Below are 20,539 nucleotides of genomic sequence, written 5' to 3' on the forward strand. Positions count from 1 at the left end.
GGTGTTAGATTGTTAGTTTTATTTAAGCATCAACTTTGTGTGTGCAATAGTTAAAAGGCTTCAGGCACAAAAAAAAAAAATGTCCAGCGACTGGGTCCTAACATTTTGATAGTGAAACAAATTATAGCAGCAGTACATGATGAGTTCCCTTGTGATTTAGCGCTTTTTTTTATTATAATAATTCTGTATAGTCCTTGTGGCTTAGCGCTTCTTTTTGATTATAATAATAATAATATTATAATAATAACACATGATGAGTTGTGTAGAGCGGTATTGACTAGTGACGTCACACATTCCTGGCCAGCAGTGGAGCAGACTGGTAGTGACGGAGGAGCTACGGAACATCTTCACAAATACCTATTTTGTTAGCAATCTTCCTCACATACTAACTAAGGTCAGTGCCGACCACCTGTGTAAAGCCGTGGGGACAATGAAAGCTTGGCAGTAGCTTGTTAGATTTAAGACCTATCAGTTGCACGACGGTCGTTAAGCTGGCAGTTCGTCTATACTCGAAGTTTTTTCGCTTTAATTTTTTTTCTCCACGATATTCTCATTAAAATTTATACTCAGAAATTTAAAATCTTACTGTAAATCATTATAAATGCATATTTTTTTGAAAAGCACAGAATGCACAGCATTTCGCCTTGATGAAGTCACTGGGAGTCAGACAGGTTTCGTTATATTTGATCTGTTGCTCTGAGAAGATCACTTGTTCTCTCGACATTACCAGCTGAAACAACTCATTTTACATTACCCTATTATATATGATCGTTTGTATTTTATGTAAGGGGAGAAACCTAGCCTGGGTAGGCCAACGGGTCATCTGATGAATTACTATTGTTATATTTACGGGGAAGCGTTAAACCCTTAGGGGTCATATAGCACTTGCGATCCGGGAGGCAATCGGGTTTGATCCAAGATAGAGGAATTCATTCCAATTTATGGGGTCAAGAGCCCTTCGTTAGTGTCGAGACGCGTCCCATGAAGGGACAATCATTTGATGATGACCCATACTTGCCTAATTGTGGTTGCAGAGGTAGTCTCATCTGGCCCTTCTTGCCTCTGCTGGTTGTTACTGGTTTTACGCCTGGCTGCGTAAGCCCTATCATATCTATTCCCAAACCGAGATATATATATATATATATATATATATATATATATATATATATATATATATATATATAAGTACCTCCCTGGGTGGTTGCTGTCTACCAACCTACTACACGATAGTACCTCCCTGGGTGGTATATATATATATATATATATATATATATATATATATATATATATATATATATATATATATATATATATATATATATATAGTTACCCTGAGTTATACAATCTACACTACCCTGAGTTATGTATGCAAGCTACACTACCGTGAGTCATGTATAGAAGCTACACTTCGTGTGTGTGTCAGTAGTGTGTGTGTGTGTCGGTAGTGTGTGTGTGTGTCGGTAGTGTGTGTGTGTGTGTCGGTAGTGTGTGTGTGTGTGTCGGTAGTGTGTGTGTGTGTCGGTAGTGTGTGTGTGTCGGTAGTGTGTGTGTGTGTGTGTGTCAGTAGTTATGGTGGTTGGGCGGGAGGACGGGCAGGTGGTTGGGCGGGAGGACGGGCAGGTGCTTGGGCGATCGGACGGGCAGGTGGTTGGGCAGGAGGACGGGCAGGACCGTGGAGCTGCACCCACACAGTGTTGTACAGTACTGGTACCAACACACAGCAGTGTTGTACAGTACTGGTACTATATATATATATATATATATATATATATATATATATATATATATATATATATATATATATATATATATATATATATATATATATATATATATATATATGTCGTGCCGAATAGGCAGAACTTGCGATCTTGGCTTAAATAGCAATGCTCATCTTGCCATATAGGACAAGTGAAAATTTGTGTATGCAATAATTTCGCCAAAATCATTATGAACGTAACGAAAAAAAATATATTTCACTGTGTTTGTTTAGTATTAAATTATTGCAAACAAATCTAAAATATATTTAGTTGGGTTAGGCTAAAATAAATTGTTCTTGTTATAATAAGGTTAGGTAAGTTTTCTAAGTTCCTTTTGGTGCAAAATTATAAATTTTTACATCAACCTGGAGTTTACCTGGAGAGAGTTCCGGGGGTCAACGCCCCCGCGGCCCGGTCTGTGACCAGGCCTCCTGGTGGATCAGAGCCTGATCAACCAGGCTGTTGCTGCTGGCTGCATGCAAACCAACGTACGAGCCACAGCCCGGCTGGTCAGGAACCGACTTTAGGTGCTTGTCCAGTGCCAGCTTGAAGACTGCCAGGGGTCTGTTGGTAATCCCCCTTATGTATGCTGGGAGGCAGTTGAACAGTCTCGGGCCCGTGACACTTATTGTATGGTCTCTTAACGTGCTAGTGACACCCCTGCTTTTCATTGGGGGGATGTTGCATCGTCTGCCAAGTCTTTTGCTTTCGTAGTGAATGATTTTCGTGTGCAGGTTCGGTACTAGTCCCTCTAGGATTTTCCAGGTGTATATAATCATGTATCTCTCCCACCTGCATTCCAGGGAATACAGTTTTAGGAACCTCAAGCGCTCCCAGTAATTGAGGTGTTTTATCTCCGTTATGCGTGCCGTGAAGGTTCTCTGTACATTTTCTAGGTCAGCAATTTCACCTGCCTTGAAAGGTGCTGTTAGTGTGCAGTTCCAGCCTAGATAGAACAAGTGACCTGAAGAGTGTCATCATGGGCTTGGCCTCCCTAGTTTTGAAGGTTCTCATTATCCATCCTGTCATTTTTCTAGCAGATGCGATTGATACAATGTTATGGTCCTTGAAGGTGAGATCCTCCGACATGATCACTCCCAGGTCTTTGATGTTGGTGTTTCGCTCTATTTTGTGGCCAGAATTTGTTTTGTACTCTGATGAAGATTTAATTTCCTCGTGTTTACCATATCTGAGTAATTGAAATTTCTCATCGTTGAACTTCATATTGTTTTCTGCAGCCCGCTGAAAGATTCGGTTGATGTCCGCCTGGAGCCTTGCAGTGTCTGCAATGGAAGACACTGTCATGCAGATTCGGGTGTCATCTGCAAAGGAAGACACGGTGCTGTGGCTGACATCCTTGTCTATGTCGGATATGAGGATGAGGAACAAGATGGGAGCGAGTACTGTGCCTTGTGAAACAGAGCTTTTCACCGTAGCTGCCTCGGACTTTACTCTGTTGACGACTACTCTCTGTGTTCTGTTAGTGAGGAAATTATAGATCCATCGACCGACTTTTCCTGTTATTCCTTTAGCACGCATTTTGTGCGCTATTACGCCATGGTCACACTTGTCGAAGGCTTTTGCAAAGTCTGTATATATTACATCTGCATTCTTTTTATCTTCTAGTGCATTTAGGACCTTGTCGTTCCTCATCCTCATATCCGACATAGACAAGGATGTCAGCCACAGCACCGTGTCTTCCTTTGCAGATGACACCCGAATCTGCATGACAGTGTCTTCCATTGCAGACACTGCAAGGCTCCAGGCGGACATCAACCAAATCTTTCAGTGGGCTGCAGAAAACAATATGAAGTTCAACGATGAGAAATTTCAATTACTCAGATATGGTAAACATGAGGAAATTAAATCTTCATAAGAGTACAAAACAAATTCTGGCCACAAAATAGAGCGAAACACCAACGTCAAAGACCTGGGAGTGATCATGTCGGAGGATCTCACCTTCAAGGACCATAACATTGTATCAATCGCATCTGCTAGAAAAATGACAGGATGGATAATGAGAACCTTCAAAACTAGGGAGGCCAAGCCCATGATGACACTCTTCAGGTCACTTGTTCTATCTAGGCTGGAATATTGCTGCACACTAACAGCACCTTTCAAGGCAGGTGAAATTGCCGAACTAGAAAATGTACAGAGAACTTTCAAGGCACGCATAACGGAGATAAAACACCTCAATTACTGGGAGCGCTTGAGGTTCCTAAACCTGTATTCCCTGGAACGCAGGAGGGAGAGATACATGATTATATACACCTGGAAAATCCTAGAGGGACTAGTACCGAACTTGCACACGAAAATCACTCACTACGAAAGCAAAAGACTTGGCAGACGATGCACCATCCCCCCAATGAAAAGCAGGGGTGTCACTAGCACGTTAAGAGACCATACAATAAGTGTCAGGGGCCCGAGACTGTTCAACTGCCTCCCAGCACACATAAGGGGGATTACCAACAGACCCCTGGCAGTCTTCAAGCTGGCACTTGACAAGCACCTAAAGTCAGTTCCTGATCAGCCGGGCTGTGGCTCGTACGTTGGTTTGCGTGCAGCCAGCAGCAACAGCCTGGTTGATCAGGCTCTGATCCACCAGGAGGCCTGGTCACAGACCGGGCCGCGGGGGCGTTGACCCCCGGAACTCTCTCCACGTAAACTCCAGTGATCCAATAGTTGAGACAGACAGGAGCGACCTGTTCTAAACCCAAGTTGCCCTGGGTTGTGTAGCTGATGGGTTTCTAGATGGGTGGTGATCTTGCTTCTTAGGACCCTTTCAAAGATTTTTATGATATGGGATGTTAGTGCTATCGGTCTGTAGTTCTTTGCTGTTGCTTTACTGCCCCCTTTGTGGAGTGGGGCTATGTATGTTGTTTTTAGTAACTGTGGGACGACCCCCGTGTCCATGCTCCCTCTCCATAGGATGGAAAAGGCTCGTGATAGGGGCTTCTTGCAGTTCTTGATGAACACGGAGTTCCACGAGTCTGGCCCTGGGGCAGAGTGCATGGGCATGTCATTTATCGCCTGTTCGAAGTCATTTGGCGTCAGGATAACATCGGATAGGCTTGTGTTAACCAAATTTTGTGGCTCTCTCATAAAAAATTCATTTTGATCTTCGACTCTCAGTCTGGTTAGCGGCTTGCTAAAAACTGAGTCATATTGGGACTTGAGTAGCTCACTCATTTCCTTGCTGTCATCTGTGTAGGACCCATCTTGTTTAAGTAGGGGCCCAATACTGGACGTTGTTCTCGACTTTGATTTGGCATAGGAGAAGAAATACTTTGGGTTTCTTTCGATTTCATTTATGGCTTTTAGTTCTTCCCGCGATTCCTGACTCCTATAAGATTCCTTTAGCTTAAGTTCGATGCTTGCTATTTCTCTGACCAGTGTCTCCCTACGCATTTCAGATATATTGACCTCTTTTAGCCGCTCTGTTATTCTTTTCCGTCGCCTGTAAAGGGAGCGCCTGTCTCTTTCTATTTTACATCTACTCCTTTTTCTTAGAGGAATAAGCCTTGTGCATACATCGAGTGCCACCAAGTTAATCTGTTCTAGGCATAAGTTGGGGTCTGTGTTGCTTAGTATATCTTCCCAGCTTATATCGGTTAGGACTTGGTTTACTTGGTCCCACTTTATGTTTTTGTTATTGAAGTTGAATTTGGTGAATGCTCCCTCGTGACTAGTCTCATTATGTCGGTCTGGGGCTCCACGCATACATGTCTGAACCTCAATTATGTTGTGATCTGAGTATATTGTTTTTGATATGGTGACATTTCTTATCAGATCATCATTGTTAGTGAAGATGAGGTCTAGTGTATTCTCCAGTCTAGTAGGCTCTATTATTTGCTGGTTTAAATTGAATTTTGTGGAGATTTAAAAGCTCGTGTGAGTGTGAGTTTTCATCAGAGCTGCCTCCTGGTGTTATTACTGCAACAATATTATTTGCTATATTCCTCCATTTTAGGTGCCTTAAGTTGAAATCCCCCAGGAGCAAGATGTTGGGTGCAGGAGCTGGAAGATTTTCCAGACAGTGGTCAATTTTTAACAGCTGTTCCTGGAATTGCTGGGATGTTGCATCCGGAGGCTTGTAGACTACCACAAAGACTAGGGTTTGGTTCTCGACCTTTACTGCTAAAACTTCCACTACATCATTTGAGGCATTTAGCAGTTCTGTGCAAACAAGTGACTCTGCAATGTACAGGCCAACCCCCCCCTTCCTTTTTGCCTGTTCACTCTGTCACATCTGTATAGGTTGTAACCTGGGATCCATATTTCGTTGTCCAAGTGATCCTTTATGTGGGTCTCAGTGAAAGCCGCGAACATTACCTTTGCCTCTGCAAGCAGTCCACGGATGAAAGGTATTTTGTTGTTTGTTGCTGGCTTTAGACCCTGTATATTTGCAAAGAAGAATGTCATCGGACTGGTGGTATTGTTGGTACTGGGGGATTTTTTTTCCGGCATTAGTATCTGTATCTGTTGGTTTGGAGTGGAGGCCATCGACTGTGGTTCCACTCCAGGAATGACTGGATTTGGTGTACGATTTCTGCCATTTCCTGCCAGTTTTTTTCCTTCCTGGCACTAAAAAACCTCTCCCTCTTGAGTGGCTGTGGCTACCCAGGTTTTCCCATGGCCTGGATGTTTTGTATCTTTTTGTACCCTTTAGATGGTGTGCCTGGTAATTTAAGTTATAGCACAGTCTTTCCTGTACTGAAGAGGTACACATTTCAGGGTGAAAAAGCTTACAGGAAGGGAGTTTGCATTTTCCTGTTGTCATATGGGCATGGCATTTTCTAGGGTGGTCATAGTTGCACGTCCCGTCTGTTTTTCCAGATTTCCCATGTCTGCAGATACCAAGTGCATAGTATGTGCACAGGCTTGGTTTCCGTTTGCCTTGGGTTTCTGTGACTATTCCCTGTTGGTGCATGTTTCCCTGTCTTATTCCTATCCTCCCTAGCACCAACAATGGAGCTCCCACCAGTTGTTTTTGGTAATATATCCTCACTATTGCTAGTGGAGTCCTCTTGTTTGCTATTTCCTGTGGTATTTCTAGTTTGCAATATTGGTTTTATCTTATCTTTGACTACACTTGTTTCCCCACTACGGCTCCTGTCCCCTATGAGGTCATTTATATGTATTCCTTCCTGCGTATAATTCCCGACTACCTGGACAAAATCTCCAGCTTCACCATTACTGTCTCCCAGGACAGCACCTCCAGCTTCACCATTACTGTCTCCCAGGACAGCACCTCCAGCTTCACCATTACTGTCTCCCAGGACAGCACCTCCAGCTTCACCATTACTGTCTCCCAGGACAGCACCTCCAGCTTCACCATTACTGTCTCCCAGGACAGCACCTCCAGCTTCACCATTACTATCTCCCAGGACAGCACTATCAGCCCCACATTTACTGACTACCAGGACATCACCTCCAGCCTTACAGTTTCTGACTACATGGCCAGTATCAAGGGCAGTACCATTCAGCCCAGACTTTTTATGTTCCCCTCTGTTGTAGAAAGCTTCCAGGTTGTCTATGAAAGCAGCTTTGATGTTATCCTCTTTTAATATCCTTGTGATTTTAGTCCACAGATTTTCCTCATTTGGGCATACCCGAAAACACTTCCCTGTTTTAATACTGCTTGTAGCTAATTCTTGGATATCTGCACAAGGGGCGTGACACCAATTTCCACAAAAATGACAATTTATCCATTTATAAGAGAAATTTTTAGAAAGAACTTAATTTTAAATGAGTTCTTGCTAATTGACCAGTTTTACATATTCGGCACGATATATATATATATATATATATATATATATATATATATTTATTTATTTATTTATTTATTTATTTATTTATTTTTTTCCAGCGGGCATGCGTGAGCATGTTTGATAGGAGTGAATGGAGACAAATGGTTTTTAATACTTGACGTGCTGTTGGAGTGTGAGCAAAGTAACATTTATGAAGGGATTCAGGGAAACCGGCAGGCCGGACTTGAGTCCTGGAGATGGGAAGTACAGTGCCTGCACTCTGAAGGAGGGGTGTTAATGTTGCAGTTTAAAAACTAGTGTAAAGCACCCTTCTGGCAAGACAGTGATAGAGTGAATGATGGTGAAAGTTTTTCTTTTTCTGGCCACCCTGCCTTGGTGGGAATCGGCCAGTGTGTTAATAAAAATTAATATTTATATCCTGCCGCCACTTCATTTGTCTAGGCCGTTCCACTTTCTGACCACTCTAAAGGCTAAATAAGTATTTCTTAACATCCTTGTGACTCCTTTGTACTTTAACTTCCAGCTGTGACCTCGTGAACCCGAGATCCACCTCTCAGACTCCCTGTCCACACTGTCAAGTCCACTCAGTATTTTTGTACGTCGTAATCATGTCACTTCTGGTCTTTCTGTCCTCTAGTCCCCTCAAGGAAGGTTCCTTGATGTTGGTGAGGGGCTCTTGATTTAGGGAATTGGATCTGTGTTCAAGTTCCCCGAATTAAGCCTGAATGCCTTTCACATCCCCCCCCCAGGCACTGTATAATCCTCCGGGTTTAGCGCTTCCCCCTTGATTATAATAATCTGTGCTCTAGTGTCGCCAGGTTTAGCTCCTCTAGCCTCTCCTCATAGGTCATACCCCTCAGTTCTAAGAGTAGTTTCGTTGCAAACCTTTATATTTTTTTCCCAGCTTCATTAAATGCTTAACCAGATGTGGGTTCCATACTGGTGCAGCATAGTCCAAAATGGGGCTGACACATGCCGTGTATAAGTTCGTGAGTGCCTCCTTGTTGATGTTTCTGAAAGCTACCCAGTTTCGCCTTTCCTGCAGCAGTTATTCGATTGGTGTGCACTTCAGGCGAAATGCTGGGAACTATGCTCACCCCTAGATCCTCTTTCAGGGAGGTTTGTCATCTCTTGCCTTGAGCCAATACACTGTTGCCTGACGTCTTTGCCCTTCTCTGATTTTCATGACTGTTTTTGCTGGAATAAATTCTAGTAGCCACTTGTTACAAAAAACGCGATTTCTAATAAGCATAGAGATCTCCAGTGAATACTAGAAAGGACTGCCCTTCTAGCATTCAGCCTGTTACTGGGTTTTCGTAACAAGTAGTCAGTATCCTGGTCCAATTATCCATCAGAATTCAATAAGAATTATTAGGGCTTCAGGATTACAATTGGTAGGCTACTAACTAGAGAAATTAAAATTTAATAAGTTTATTAACAATAAAGATGTCTAGGAGTATATTATCAAATTAAATTAATCACAGTAATCAAAATAATAATAATCACTTCTCTCGTGTACAGTATTATTGTGCTGAAGGCACATATCACATATTTATGTCTTAAGTACTGTCTGGTACATTAACATTTAATAATACAATATACAAATAAGTTTGTGTGTAAGTGCTCTAAGTTCGCTATGTCTCACGACTCGACTAGACTTGAACCAGTGACTGACAAAGTCCTCACATCGACTAACTTCTTGACCACCTGGCAATCAGAACAGCTTGCTTGAACAATAAAACGACTGATAAGCCGAACAACAATATAACAAGCAGCTGCGACACAGAATCAGGATCAAGGAGATAATATAACGACACTAAGTAGTCCCGGGACCATCTGCAGATCCTCCACAAAAGTCACAAAACTCCCATACTACTGAATCTAAGTTCAGCATAAGAAAATCCCCGACTGTGACAGTACACAGATACCAGTACAAGTTAGACCAGAAGCTACTGCTCAGGACCTGAGTTGCTCAGAGTGTCTATGTGACACAACCTCAGTACAACGTCGAAAATCACCAAGTCTAGACAATGTTCTGTGAACAGTTCTACAGAACCAACAACAAGAACGCGACTGAGACGATTCTCCAACAAGGGCCCACAAGAGAGGAGTGGGGCATCTTGCCAGGAGAACGTCCAACCAACAAGAGAGTCTAGCCCAGCCTGACTACTCCAGGCGAGGTGTGAACACCCCCCCCCCTCAATCACGTGATAGCTCCGTGGACAGTTGCTGCCCAGCAACACCGAGAAGCCGGCAGAGTAACGAGCCACGAGCGATAATTACAGTAGTTAGACAATCAAGACTAACTATGAGCACATAATATATGAATGTTACATCCTACCTAACAATATAACTAAGTCAAATAATATAAAGCAATATATTTACGATTTAGCTATTATCGCAAATATAAGCAATATAAAATTATATGAAAAGGTAATATACATTATATACATTGTGACCCATTCAGGGGTCGCAGCACCACTTGTCAGACCAATCCTGCAGCTTCTATAGATCCATTTGTAGTCTCTTCTCCCCTCAAGGAAGGTTCCTTGATGTTGGTGAGGGGCTCTTGATTTAGGGAATTGGATCTGTGCTCCAGTTCCCCGAATTAAGCCTGAATGCCTTCCACATCCCCCCCTAGGCGCTGTATAATCCTCCGGGTTTAGCGCTTCCCCCTTGATTATAATAATAATGTAGTCTCTTCTGAGCTACTCCTGTTTTATATTCGCCCTAGTTTCACATCTGCGAACAGTGACGACTCTGACTCCATTTCCACTGTCATGTCATACACAAGAAACAATACACTAGTTCAGTCCTGACACTTGTGGAACCCCACTCGTCACTTCCTGACAGTAACTCACAGTTTTCTCCCCGTTAAGCATTATTTGATCTACTCTAGTAATTCCTTTAATTCCTGCCTGCTCCTCTAACTTTTGTACCAGTCTCTTGTGGGGTACTGTAACGAACGCCTTCTTGCAATCCTGATATATACAGTCTACCCAACCCTTTTTCTCCTGCCTAACTTTTGTTATCTTATCATAGAACTCTAGCAGATTTTTTGAGATGGTTTATCCTCCAGAGCGTCTAAGACCATGTCATAGTGGTCCAGTAATTGGGATAGACGGGAGCGACCTGTTTTAAATCCATACTGCCCTGGGTTGTGCAATTGGTGGGTATCTAAGTGGGTGGCGATCTTGCTTCTTAGAACAGTTTCAAAGATTTTTATGACGTGGGGCGTTAGTGCTATCGGTCTGTAATTCTTTGCAATTGCTTTACTGCCACCTTTGTGGAATGGGGCTATGTCTGTTGCTTTTAATGACTGTTGGATGACCTCTATGTCCAAGCTTCCTCTTCATAGAATACTTAAGGCACGTGAAAGAGGCTTCTTGCAGTTCTTGACGAACATGGAGTTCCATGAGTCTGGGCCTGGGGCATAGTGTATGGGCATGTCATTTATTGCTTTTTCAAACTCTTGTGATGTTAGGATTATATCAGAAAATTTTTAACTAACCAGATTTTGAGACTTGGTCATAAAATATTCATTTAGATTGTCGACTCTGTCTGGTCAACGGCTCACTAAATGCTGAGTCATATTGGGACTTCAGTATCTCGCTCACTTTGCTGTCGTCTGCGTAAGTCGCATCTCGTCTAAGCAGGGGTCCAATGCTGGATGTTGTTTTTGCCCTAGATTTGGTATAAGAAAAGAAGTATTTTTTTCAATTTCATTTATGGCTTTAAGTTCTTCCTGTGTTTATTGTCTCCTGTATAATTCCTTAAGCTTAAGTTCGATATTTGCTATTTCTGTGGCCAGTGCCTCCTTTCGTATTTCAGATATACTGGCCCCTTTCAGCAGCTCTGTGATTCTTCGCCTTTGCCTGTATAGGGAGCGTCTTTTTCTAGTAATTCAGTGCCACCTGTCTGCCCCCTTTCTTAAATATTGGGACTACATTCGCTGTTTTCCAGACCTCTGGAACCTGCCCTGTTTCAATACATTTGTTGAAGATCGCTGCTAGTGGTTCATACGGTTCCTTTGCTCCTTCTCGCATAACCCATGGAGAGATTTTTGTCTGGTCCCATTGCTTTCGAGATATCTAGTTCACTTAGTATTTTCTTCACCTCTCCTCTCGTTGTCGGGATTATGTGCAGAACTCGTTGGTGAGCTCTCTCTTTTTGACTTAAACAGTTCCATATCCATTTATTTTTTAGTATTAAGTTATTTTGGATGTTAGTTATGGTGCCAGAAATGCTATATGTACTATAGATCTTTTCATAAGAAATGTATCGCCTGTTCGTTATATATATATATATATATATATATATATATATATATATATATATATATATATATATATATATATATATATATATATATATATATATAATATATATATATATATATATATATATATATATATATATATATATATATATATATAAATTTTATAATTTACACTGACTTTATTGAGTTGTCCTAGATTAAAGCAATATAATGTACCATAGTTGTATGCCTGTACAGCCCTAAAACATCTATGTGCTCTGAGAATTGTTATACACAATTATTTTACTGTTTGTAAATCCTCTATAAATTTTCCTCATTAAAGGTCATCCTGTCTTATGTTATCATCAGGCAAGAGGGAGGTGAGGATGGTGGTGTCGACCATTACTGAGGCTCGGGTCCCTGCCTCGCTGCCTCGCATCCTCAAGGACTACACCAAGTCAGCCATTCGTACCCAGCCAAAGGATCTTCTAATTTGGTCTGTTGCTTACTTCAGGTAACACGTACCTTAGTGTTATCACTCATATTTTATATATGGCACAAACGAACCCGTATGGAGACAATAAAACAGAAGACAAGATTCAATGTTACGTTTCCATGTGAGTTCGTTTGTCATCTCATACAACACTTATTTTTCATAACTTTATTTATTGGACGATCTTGATGCAACTTTTACCACATCATGTTCAACATGCCTAGAGTCTCGGGTAAAAATTTCAACGAAATCGTACAAAGGAAAAAATTCCCTACACCTCCCTTAACCTTGTGTATGCTTTTAATTTGATTTTCATTGCTATGATTTAGCAAATCTTGCATAAAAAAACTGCTTCATTATATCGTACATTTTTTTTTTTTTTTTTGAAATACGGCGTCAAGACTAACAACCCACTGAAAAACCATTATCGCTTCTCACCCTTTACGGTTTGTAGAAGCAAAAATCCTATTGACATAAGATTTGCCTAATTAGTCTCGCACCTGTAACCGCTTTCAAGGGTGGTTAAGTAAGTTTATTTTAGGTACAGTTACGCAAGTTTAGGCGATTACAATTATTTGCTCTCGCAGCCTGGTTCGAGGCCAGGCTTCCTTGTTAATTTCCTGTTAAACCAGATTAAGTTTTTGGACTGAGTTCCCGCTAATAGGTCTCTTGAGGGTGTTGACGTACAGCCCCTGGGCTTCTGAGAGTTAAGCTACAGCTGCCAGAGCGCTGTATAGTCCTTGTGGCTTAGCGCTTCTTTTTTATTATAATAATAATACAGCTGCCAGACCTCTCAAGGGAAGTTCCTTAATGCTGATGAGGGGCTCTTGATCTAGGGAATTGGAACTGTGCGCCAGTTTCCTGATTTAAATCTAAATACCTTCTATACCCCCCCCCCCCCGCAGGCGCTGTATAATCCCTACGGGGTTAAGCGCTCCCCCATGATTATAATAATACTGCTGTTACATTTCTCGAGTATATTGCATTTCAGTTCCAGGGGTTCTTCAAGGTGTTGATCTTCAGTTTTTGGAACTCGTGGGAAGGTTGAGTTTTGGCTCCTAGGTATTTCGAGGGAACTGAGCTGCAGCTCCTGTGCTTCTTGAGGGTTTTAAGGTAGAACTATTGTGCCTTGTGTTATGTAGGTACAGCAACCGAAATACGTCTACTTTTGTTACTGTTTCTAATTCAGCCTTATAGAATCCTGCATTAACTTCTGTCCGAAATGCTGTGCATAATATTCCCCATTATGAGGGTGAATTGATGCCGGTGACGGGCTTTTTATCCAAGGATTTGGAGCTACTTTTCCTTTCCAAGAATTAAACTTGATAATTTTACTACCTGTTCTAATAACTGTTACACTTTTGAATAGGAATTGCAGCCCATTTCTAAGTTAGATTGGGTTAGGTTAGGGTAGGTTATAACGAAAAAAATTATGATTATGAGATAACTTTAAAATAGTCTGCCGCACGAACAGAAAACGGTAGTGATTGTGCGGCTCATATACCTATGTCATATTTCAACTGTTCAGGGCTCCCTCAACAGTCACCCATTCGATTGTTTTCGGAATAGTGCCATGTTGCTTGTAGTTAAGAAGAATGGCTGAATAATAATAATATAATGTGCTTAATATTTTCTTTCCAAGCAGAATCCTAACTAAATTGAAATATTCCCAAATTTTTTTTTATAGCAAAAATGTAGCTTTTTCAATTCAATACAGAAACATATGAATGATTGGTGTAGGGCAAAAATCGCTAGGATATCATTAAAGTGCATAAGTGAAGGACAGGTATAAATATAGGTGATGTGAATAAAGTAGTTTGGGCCTCTCGTAGAAGGCACGGGCCCCGGGAAACCAGCCAGGCTTCCCCCACCTGATAATGCCCAGTTCATCGTAAGGTTATTAGAGACTTATTGGTCCAGGACTGACCCACACATCGTGTGAAAATTTGTGTGCACTGCCTCCAAGTGAGTCGCCTACCCTGGCAAACTCTGTTGACACCGAGCTCTGAGGTGGGTACCTCAGCCTCACAAGTGGCTTATAGGACAGATTTTCACAAATGATTGATGTTGCAAGAAACTCGCCTGCATGCATGTATAAAGGACTAACTTACTTGGTGTTGCAGCATATATCCTGATCTTCAACTTCCCTAAGCTTAGCCTTAGCCCCTTTGGACTTCCCCTCAGAAACCACGTGCAACCGGGAGCCTTAATTTTTTTTTTATTTAGTAATTTAAGCATACATACAGAGGTACAAAAAATACAGGTAAGAGCAGCATGCCAAAGCCACTTATATGCATAGCATTACGGGCTGGCTTAAAATTAACTTAAGATTAACTAAGCAATGATGAAATCAGTGATAAAACATTATTGTAAACAGATAACTATAAAGCACAAATGAGTATTACAAAGACAGGTCATATGGTTGCTTGCATTGCTGTACATTCAGTCGAATGGAGTATTCTGTTAGGTAGTGTATTTAAAAAAATAATAAAGTTAGATTGGGTCCTAGGTTTAACATTTGTGTGATATAATTGTGAGTAACATATAGGATATACAATTTATAAGGTTCAGTTATTCAGTATTTATTTGGTTTTGAGTGAGTAAGTGATCTTTGAGAAGAGACTTGAATTTATAAACAGGTAGCGTTTCTTTTATATTTACAGGTAATGAATTCCAGATTTTAGGGCCTTTTATGTGCATTGAGTTTTTGCATAGCGTGAGATGGACACGAGGAACATCAAAGAGTGATCTGTGCCTTGTGTTATGGTCATGTGTTCTGTTGAGGTTGGCAAGGAGATGTTTGAGGGGAGGGTTAATATCAGAGTTAAGTGTTCTATGTATGTAATAGGTGCAATAATAAGTATGGATGTTTTGTATGGTGAGTAGGTTGAGTGTTTTGAATACTGGTGGAGTGTGTTGCCTGTAGTGAGAATTTGTTATTCTAACTGCAGCCTTTTGTTGGGTAATTAGTGGTCTGAGATGGTTAATTGTTGTTGAGCCCCATGCACAAATTCCATAGGTGAGATAGGGGTAAATAAGAGAGTGATAAAGGGCCAGGAGGGCTGACTGTGGAACATAGTACCGTATCTTCGATAGTATGCCTACAGTCTTGGAAATTTTCTTAGAAATTTGTTGTATATGTGTATGAAATTTGAGTCTATTATCGAGGTGGATTCCTAAGAATTTTCCCTCTTAGCTTTGTGATAGGTGATCCGTTTATTGTTATGTTAAGAGGTACATCTGTAGCTCTGTTACCAAACTGAATGAAGTAGGTTTTGTCAATGTTTAGTGTAAGTTTGTTAGTCCTCATCCAGGTAGATATTTTCTGTAATTCGGTGTTTACAGTATTGGCTAGCGTGACTGGGCTCGGGTGAGAGAAGACGTATGTAGTGACATCTGCAAAAAGTGTGGGTTTGAGTAATTGCGAAGCATTTGGTAGGTCATTTATGTATAGGAGAAAGAGAAGAGGGCCAAGGACACTTCCCTGTGGGACACCAACTGTAATTGGTTGTGCGGAAGAGCTTGCCCCATTTGCGTACACATATTGACTTCTGTTGCTGAGGTAAGACTTGAGGTAGTTGAGGGAGTGCCCTCTAATACCATAGTGTGACAATTTTACGTGGAGCAAGTCATGGTCAACTGTATCAAAAGCTTTACGTAAGTCAATGAAGATCCCTAGTGGGACTTCTTTTTTCTCTATTGCAGTGTATATATGTTCTAGCATGTGTATAATAGCATCATTAGTATTTTTATTAGGCCTGAATCCAAATTGGCAGGGGTTGAGAATGTTATTAGTGAACTGCCTGCACATCAGAAATTCCTATATCCAAGGGGGTGTGTATCCCCTAGTACAACTATGCAGACACGGACACTAGCTTCTACATAGACGAGAGACACTGGTACTTACTGGGCATGCACTCCCAGCTGCAACACAGGCCCACAGATCAAACTCACTCACAATTCTCCCCAGACACTGGCCAGAAATCTACGAGATAAAGTGGAGGTTTTGTCTTACTGTATGGGCCTGGCGGAGGAGGTCATCTATGGTACATAAGAACATAAGAATGGAGGAACACTGCAGAAGGCCTACTGGCCCATGCGAGGCAGGTCCTTATCAAAACGACTACTACCTTAAAGCTTCCCAAGAAATAACTCCCATACCCAATGACACCAATCAAACCCAGCCCCTCCCACTCATATATTTGTCCAGTCTCTTCTTAAAGCTACCCAAGGTCCTAGCCTCTATCACCCCACTGGGAAGACTGTTCCACTCATCTACAACTCTGTTAGAAAACCAGTACTTACCTATGTCCTTTCTAAATCTAAATTTATCCAACTTAAATCCATTATTCCTGGTTCTTACCTGGTTCGACACCCTCAGTACTTTATTAATATCTCCCTTGTTTATGCCTGTCATCCACTTATACACTTCAATGATATCTCCCCTTATTCTATGCCTCTCCAGAGAGTGGAGATTTAAGACTTTGAGTCTATCTTCATACGGGAGGCTCCTTACACAGTAAATCATTTTAGTCATTCTTCTCTGTATGTTCTCTAATGAGTCTATATCCATCCTGTAGTAAGGGGACAAAAACTGAGCAGCATAATCTAAATGAGGCCTCACTAGTGATGTATAGAGCTGTAAAATAACTTTTGGACTTCTGTTACTTATACTTCTTGAGATAAATCCAAGTAATCTGTTGGCCTTGTTGCGCACACTAAGGCACTGCTGTCTTGGCTTTAGATTTCTGCTTACCATGACTCCCAAGTCTTTTTCACATTATGTATGATCAAGCTCTACTTCACCTAGATTATAGCTTCGAGAGTTATTTTCATTACCAAGGGCAAGTACCTTACACTTATCCACATTGAACTTCATCTGCCATTTTTCAGACCAAGACATTAATTTATCCAAATCGTCCTGGAGTTCATTGATATCCTCCTCAGAGTGAATTATATGGCCTATCTTTGTATCATCAGCAAATTTACTCATGTCACTCGTAATCCCTTCATCAAGGTCATTAATGTAAATTATGAACAAGAGAGGGCCTAAAACTGATCCTTGTGGAACGCCACTAGTGACTAATCCTCATTCAGATTTCACTCCATTAATGGTAACTCTCTCTTGTGAGGTACTCTATCGAAGGCTTTACTAAAAACATTATTAAGAAAACAATCATAAAAGCAGATCCCCTCATATTCATAAGTATGATTATCGTCAATAAAATCATTAGCTAGATAACCCCAATCATATTCCTGCCTCAAATGTTCTATTGAAGAACGTCAGTAAGTTTGTCAGGCAGGAACGACCTCTCGTGAATCCATGCTGAGATTCATTTATCAAGTTATGCTCTTCAAGGTGACTTCTGATAATGTCAGCTATAATTGATTCTAATAACTTGCCCACTATAGATGTCAGGCTTATTGGACGGTAATTTGAAGGAGTGGACTTATCCCCTGATTTGAATATAGGAACCACATTAGCCATCTTCCACAACTCTGGCACAACACCGGTAAGGATGGACGCAATGGCAATATAAACACAAATGCAGTATAATGTGATCCTTTATTGACTACGTTTCGCCCACACAGTGGGCTTTTTCAAGTCACAAACAGAACTACCTGGGGTGGAAGGAACGCGAGTATTTATAGTCCGGCTGAGGTCAGGTGAAGAATGCTGCATCTGATGATGTACCGAGTGGGGTTGTAGAGTCTAATTATAGGCTTCTTCCTGCGTGCACTCAGAATCTGCAGCAACGAGTTCCTTGAGGAAGAATGCACTATAATTGAACAAATATTTTCTAAACTCCACTATCCTCGTCACTTCATCAGAGACTGCAGACGGCGAGCATTAAACATCTTCAACACACTCAGAGAAGACACTGCCGAGAAGAGATACATAGTCCTTCCCACCAACTCCATTGCCAAACATGTTTCCAACATCTTTGCCAAAACATCATTCCAAGTATCTACCTCCACAACCACGACCATCAAGGACATCACCAGTAGTAGGCAGGACAAGCCTCCATCCTCTGCAGGGGTATACATAATCCCTTGTAATGACTGCAATAAGTTATACGTGGGCGAAACATCAAGGGACCTCCAAACACGTATTTCAGAACACCAATACGCAAGCAGGTCTGACGACACAAGGAATGCCTGCGTACAACACCGTAATTCACACAACCACTTGATAAACTACAGAAACTCAAGACTTATCGCCACAGAAGACAACACTCAATACCGAAGAATCCTGGAATCATCACTTATTTCTATATCCGACAACTTCAACCAGAATAGTGGCTTCTATAACATAGCTGAACCACTTGCCAAGAAAATTCTTCATCGCTATCCCACATAAGAACACTGTAGAAGGTCTGCTCACAAACTTATCCAATCTCCTTTTCAAGCTACCCAAGTTTTTAGACTCTATAACCCCACTCGGTACATCATCAGATGCAGCATTCTTCACCTGACCTCAGCATTCTGAACCGGACTATAACTTGCGTTCCTTCCACCCCAGGTAGTTCTGTTTGTGACTTGAAAAAGCCCACTGTGTGGGTGAAACGTAGTCAATAAAGGATCACATTATACTGCATTTGTGTTTATATTTCCATTGACTAAAGTTAAAGTCCCCTACTATGACTATGTTACTGTGTCCAGAAGCCCTAACAATTTCGTCCCAAAGAAGTCTCCCTCTATCGTGATGCAAGCCTGGAGGTCGGTATATTACACCTAGAATTAGTTTTTCTTGACCCTCCACGAACTCTACCCAAACAGATTCTGTTACTGCTCCATCTATTTTTATACCTGTTTTATGCAACAATTAATATTTTCTCGAGCATACAATGCAACTCCTCCCCCCTTCCCATTACATCTATCCACATTGAACAACTTAAATCCCTGAATGTTACACTTAGCAGTCATATCCCGACTCTTTAAATCATACCACATTTCAGTTAATGCAATGATATCAAAGTTCCCAGCACATGCTACCAAACGTAGTTCATTAATTTTATTTCTTGCACTTCGACTGTTAGCATAAAATACCATCATACGTTTTTTCTTCTGCACATTTTTCTTATTCATCTTTGTTTTTACACAATTTCTGAAATTATCATTACCCAGAGTTACTCCATGACAGTTACTATTAAGATTCTTAATATCAGAGCATAAGTCAACATATCCATACTCATTATTTATCATTTCTAAACCCATACCTCTAACTAATCCTAGTTTAAAGTCCTAACAACCCCCTCAACTGAGTTAGCAAGAAAACCCACACCTGCCCTGGATAAGTGAACCCCATCCCTGGCATACATGTCATTTTGGCCATAGAAGTTGTCCCAGTTGTCAATGAATGGTACTGCATTATCTTTACAGTGTTTATCCAGCCAACAATTAATACCAATTGCTCTGGACAACCATTCATTACCAACACCTCTTCTTGGCAAAATGCCACATATAACAGGGCGCCCCCCCCTTCTTCCTAATTATGTCTATAGCTGTCCTGAACTTCCTAACTAAATCCTCACTTTTACGCTTGCCTACATCATTGCCTCCAGCACTGAGGCAAATAATAGGATTGATCCCATTACCGTTCATGATGTTGTCAAGCCGGCTAACAATGTCCTCCATCCCAGCCCCAGGAAAGCAAACCCTCTGTCTCCTAGTCCTGTCCTTCAAGCAGAATGCCCTATCCATGTATCTAACCTGGCTATCCCCAACAACAACAATATTCTTACCTTCCTTGTTGTCGTTCGTTGTGACGATCCCAGTAGTCGACTCACATTCGTCGGGTAGCACCGAGAATGCGTTGGAGGTTTCCACAGGAGTTTCCACAGCAGTCTCTTTCTTCATCGTTTCTGGCTTTCTATTCATCTTCTTGATCGTCAACTTCATCGTCCCCTGCTGTCCAGCCACTGACCACGATCCCTTCTTGACCTGAGGACTCGAAACAGGAGGACTACTACGAATTCTCTTGTTTTCCTCGGTCAATCGCCGTATCTCCATCTTCACTACCCTCAATTCTTCCTTAAGTTGCTGGTAAAGTTGTTCGATGGAGGGCATCTTGGTTCAGTCCACGGGGAGCACACAAGACACTTCTTCACAGAGTTAAGTACAGGTCCACACAGTGGGCATTTTTGAGGTGCCTCTACCAGATTTCCCCAGGTCTCGAATGTGAAGACACGTGGGGGGGCACCGTCTGCTGATCACGGCACGTCTTGTCCAGTTGGTGTCTGTCTTAAGAAGAACG

General features: G+C 41.5%; 1 protein-coding gene across 2 annotated transcripts in view; it reads left to right on the forward strand.

Annotated features, from left to right (window-relative positions):
• Positions 1–272: 272 nt before the first annotated feature.
• The window catches only part of LOC128690717 (ropporin-1-like protein), a 45,024-nt gene continuing 24,757 nt past the window's right edge, over positions 273–20,539 (forward strand). Inside the window, exons 1-2 of one of the 2 annotated variants that reach the window (XM_070088454.1) lie at positions 273–394; positions 12,159–12,303. In XM_070088454.1, coding sequence (XP_069944555.1) covers positions 12,176–12,303 — 128 coding nt within the window. In that variant the 5' untranslated portion in view covers positions 273–394; positions 12,159–12,175. The remainder of the gene's footprint in view (positions 395–12,158; positions 12,304–20,539) is intronic. The other variant, XM_070088455.1, reaches the window with a different exon arrangement.

The sequence above is a fragment of the Cherax quadricarinatus genome, chromosome 24 (genome assembly GCF_038502225.1).
Source record: "Cherax quadricarinatus isolate ZL_2023a chromosome 24, ASM3850222v1, whole genome shotgun sequence".
NCBI classification, from domain to species: Eukaryota; Metazoa; Arthropoda; class Malacostraca; order Decapoda; family Parastacidae; genus Cherax; species Cherax quadricarinatus.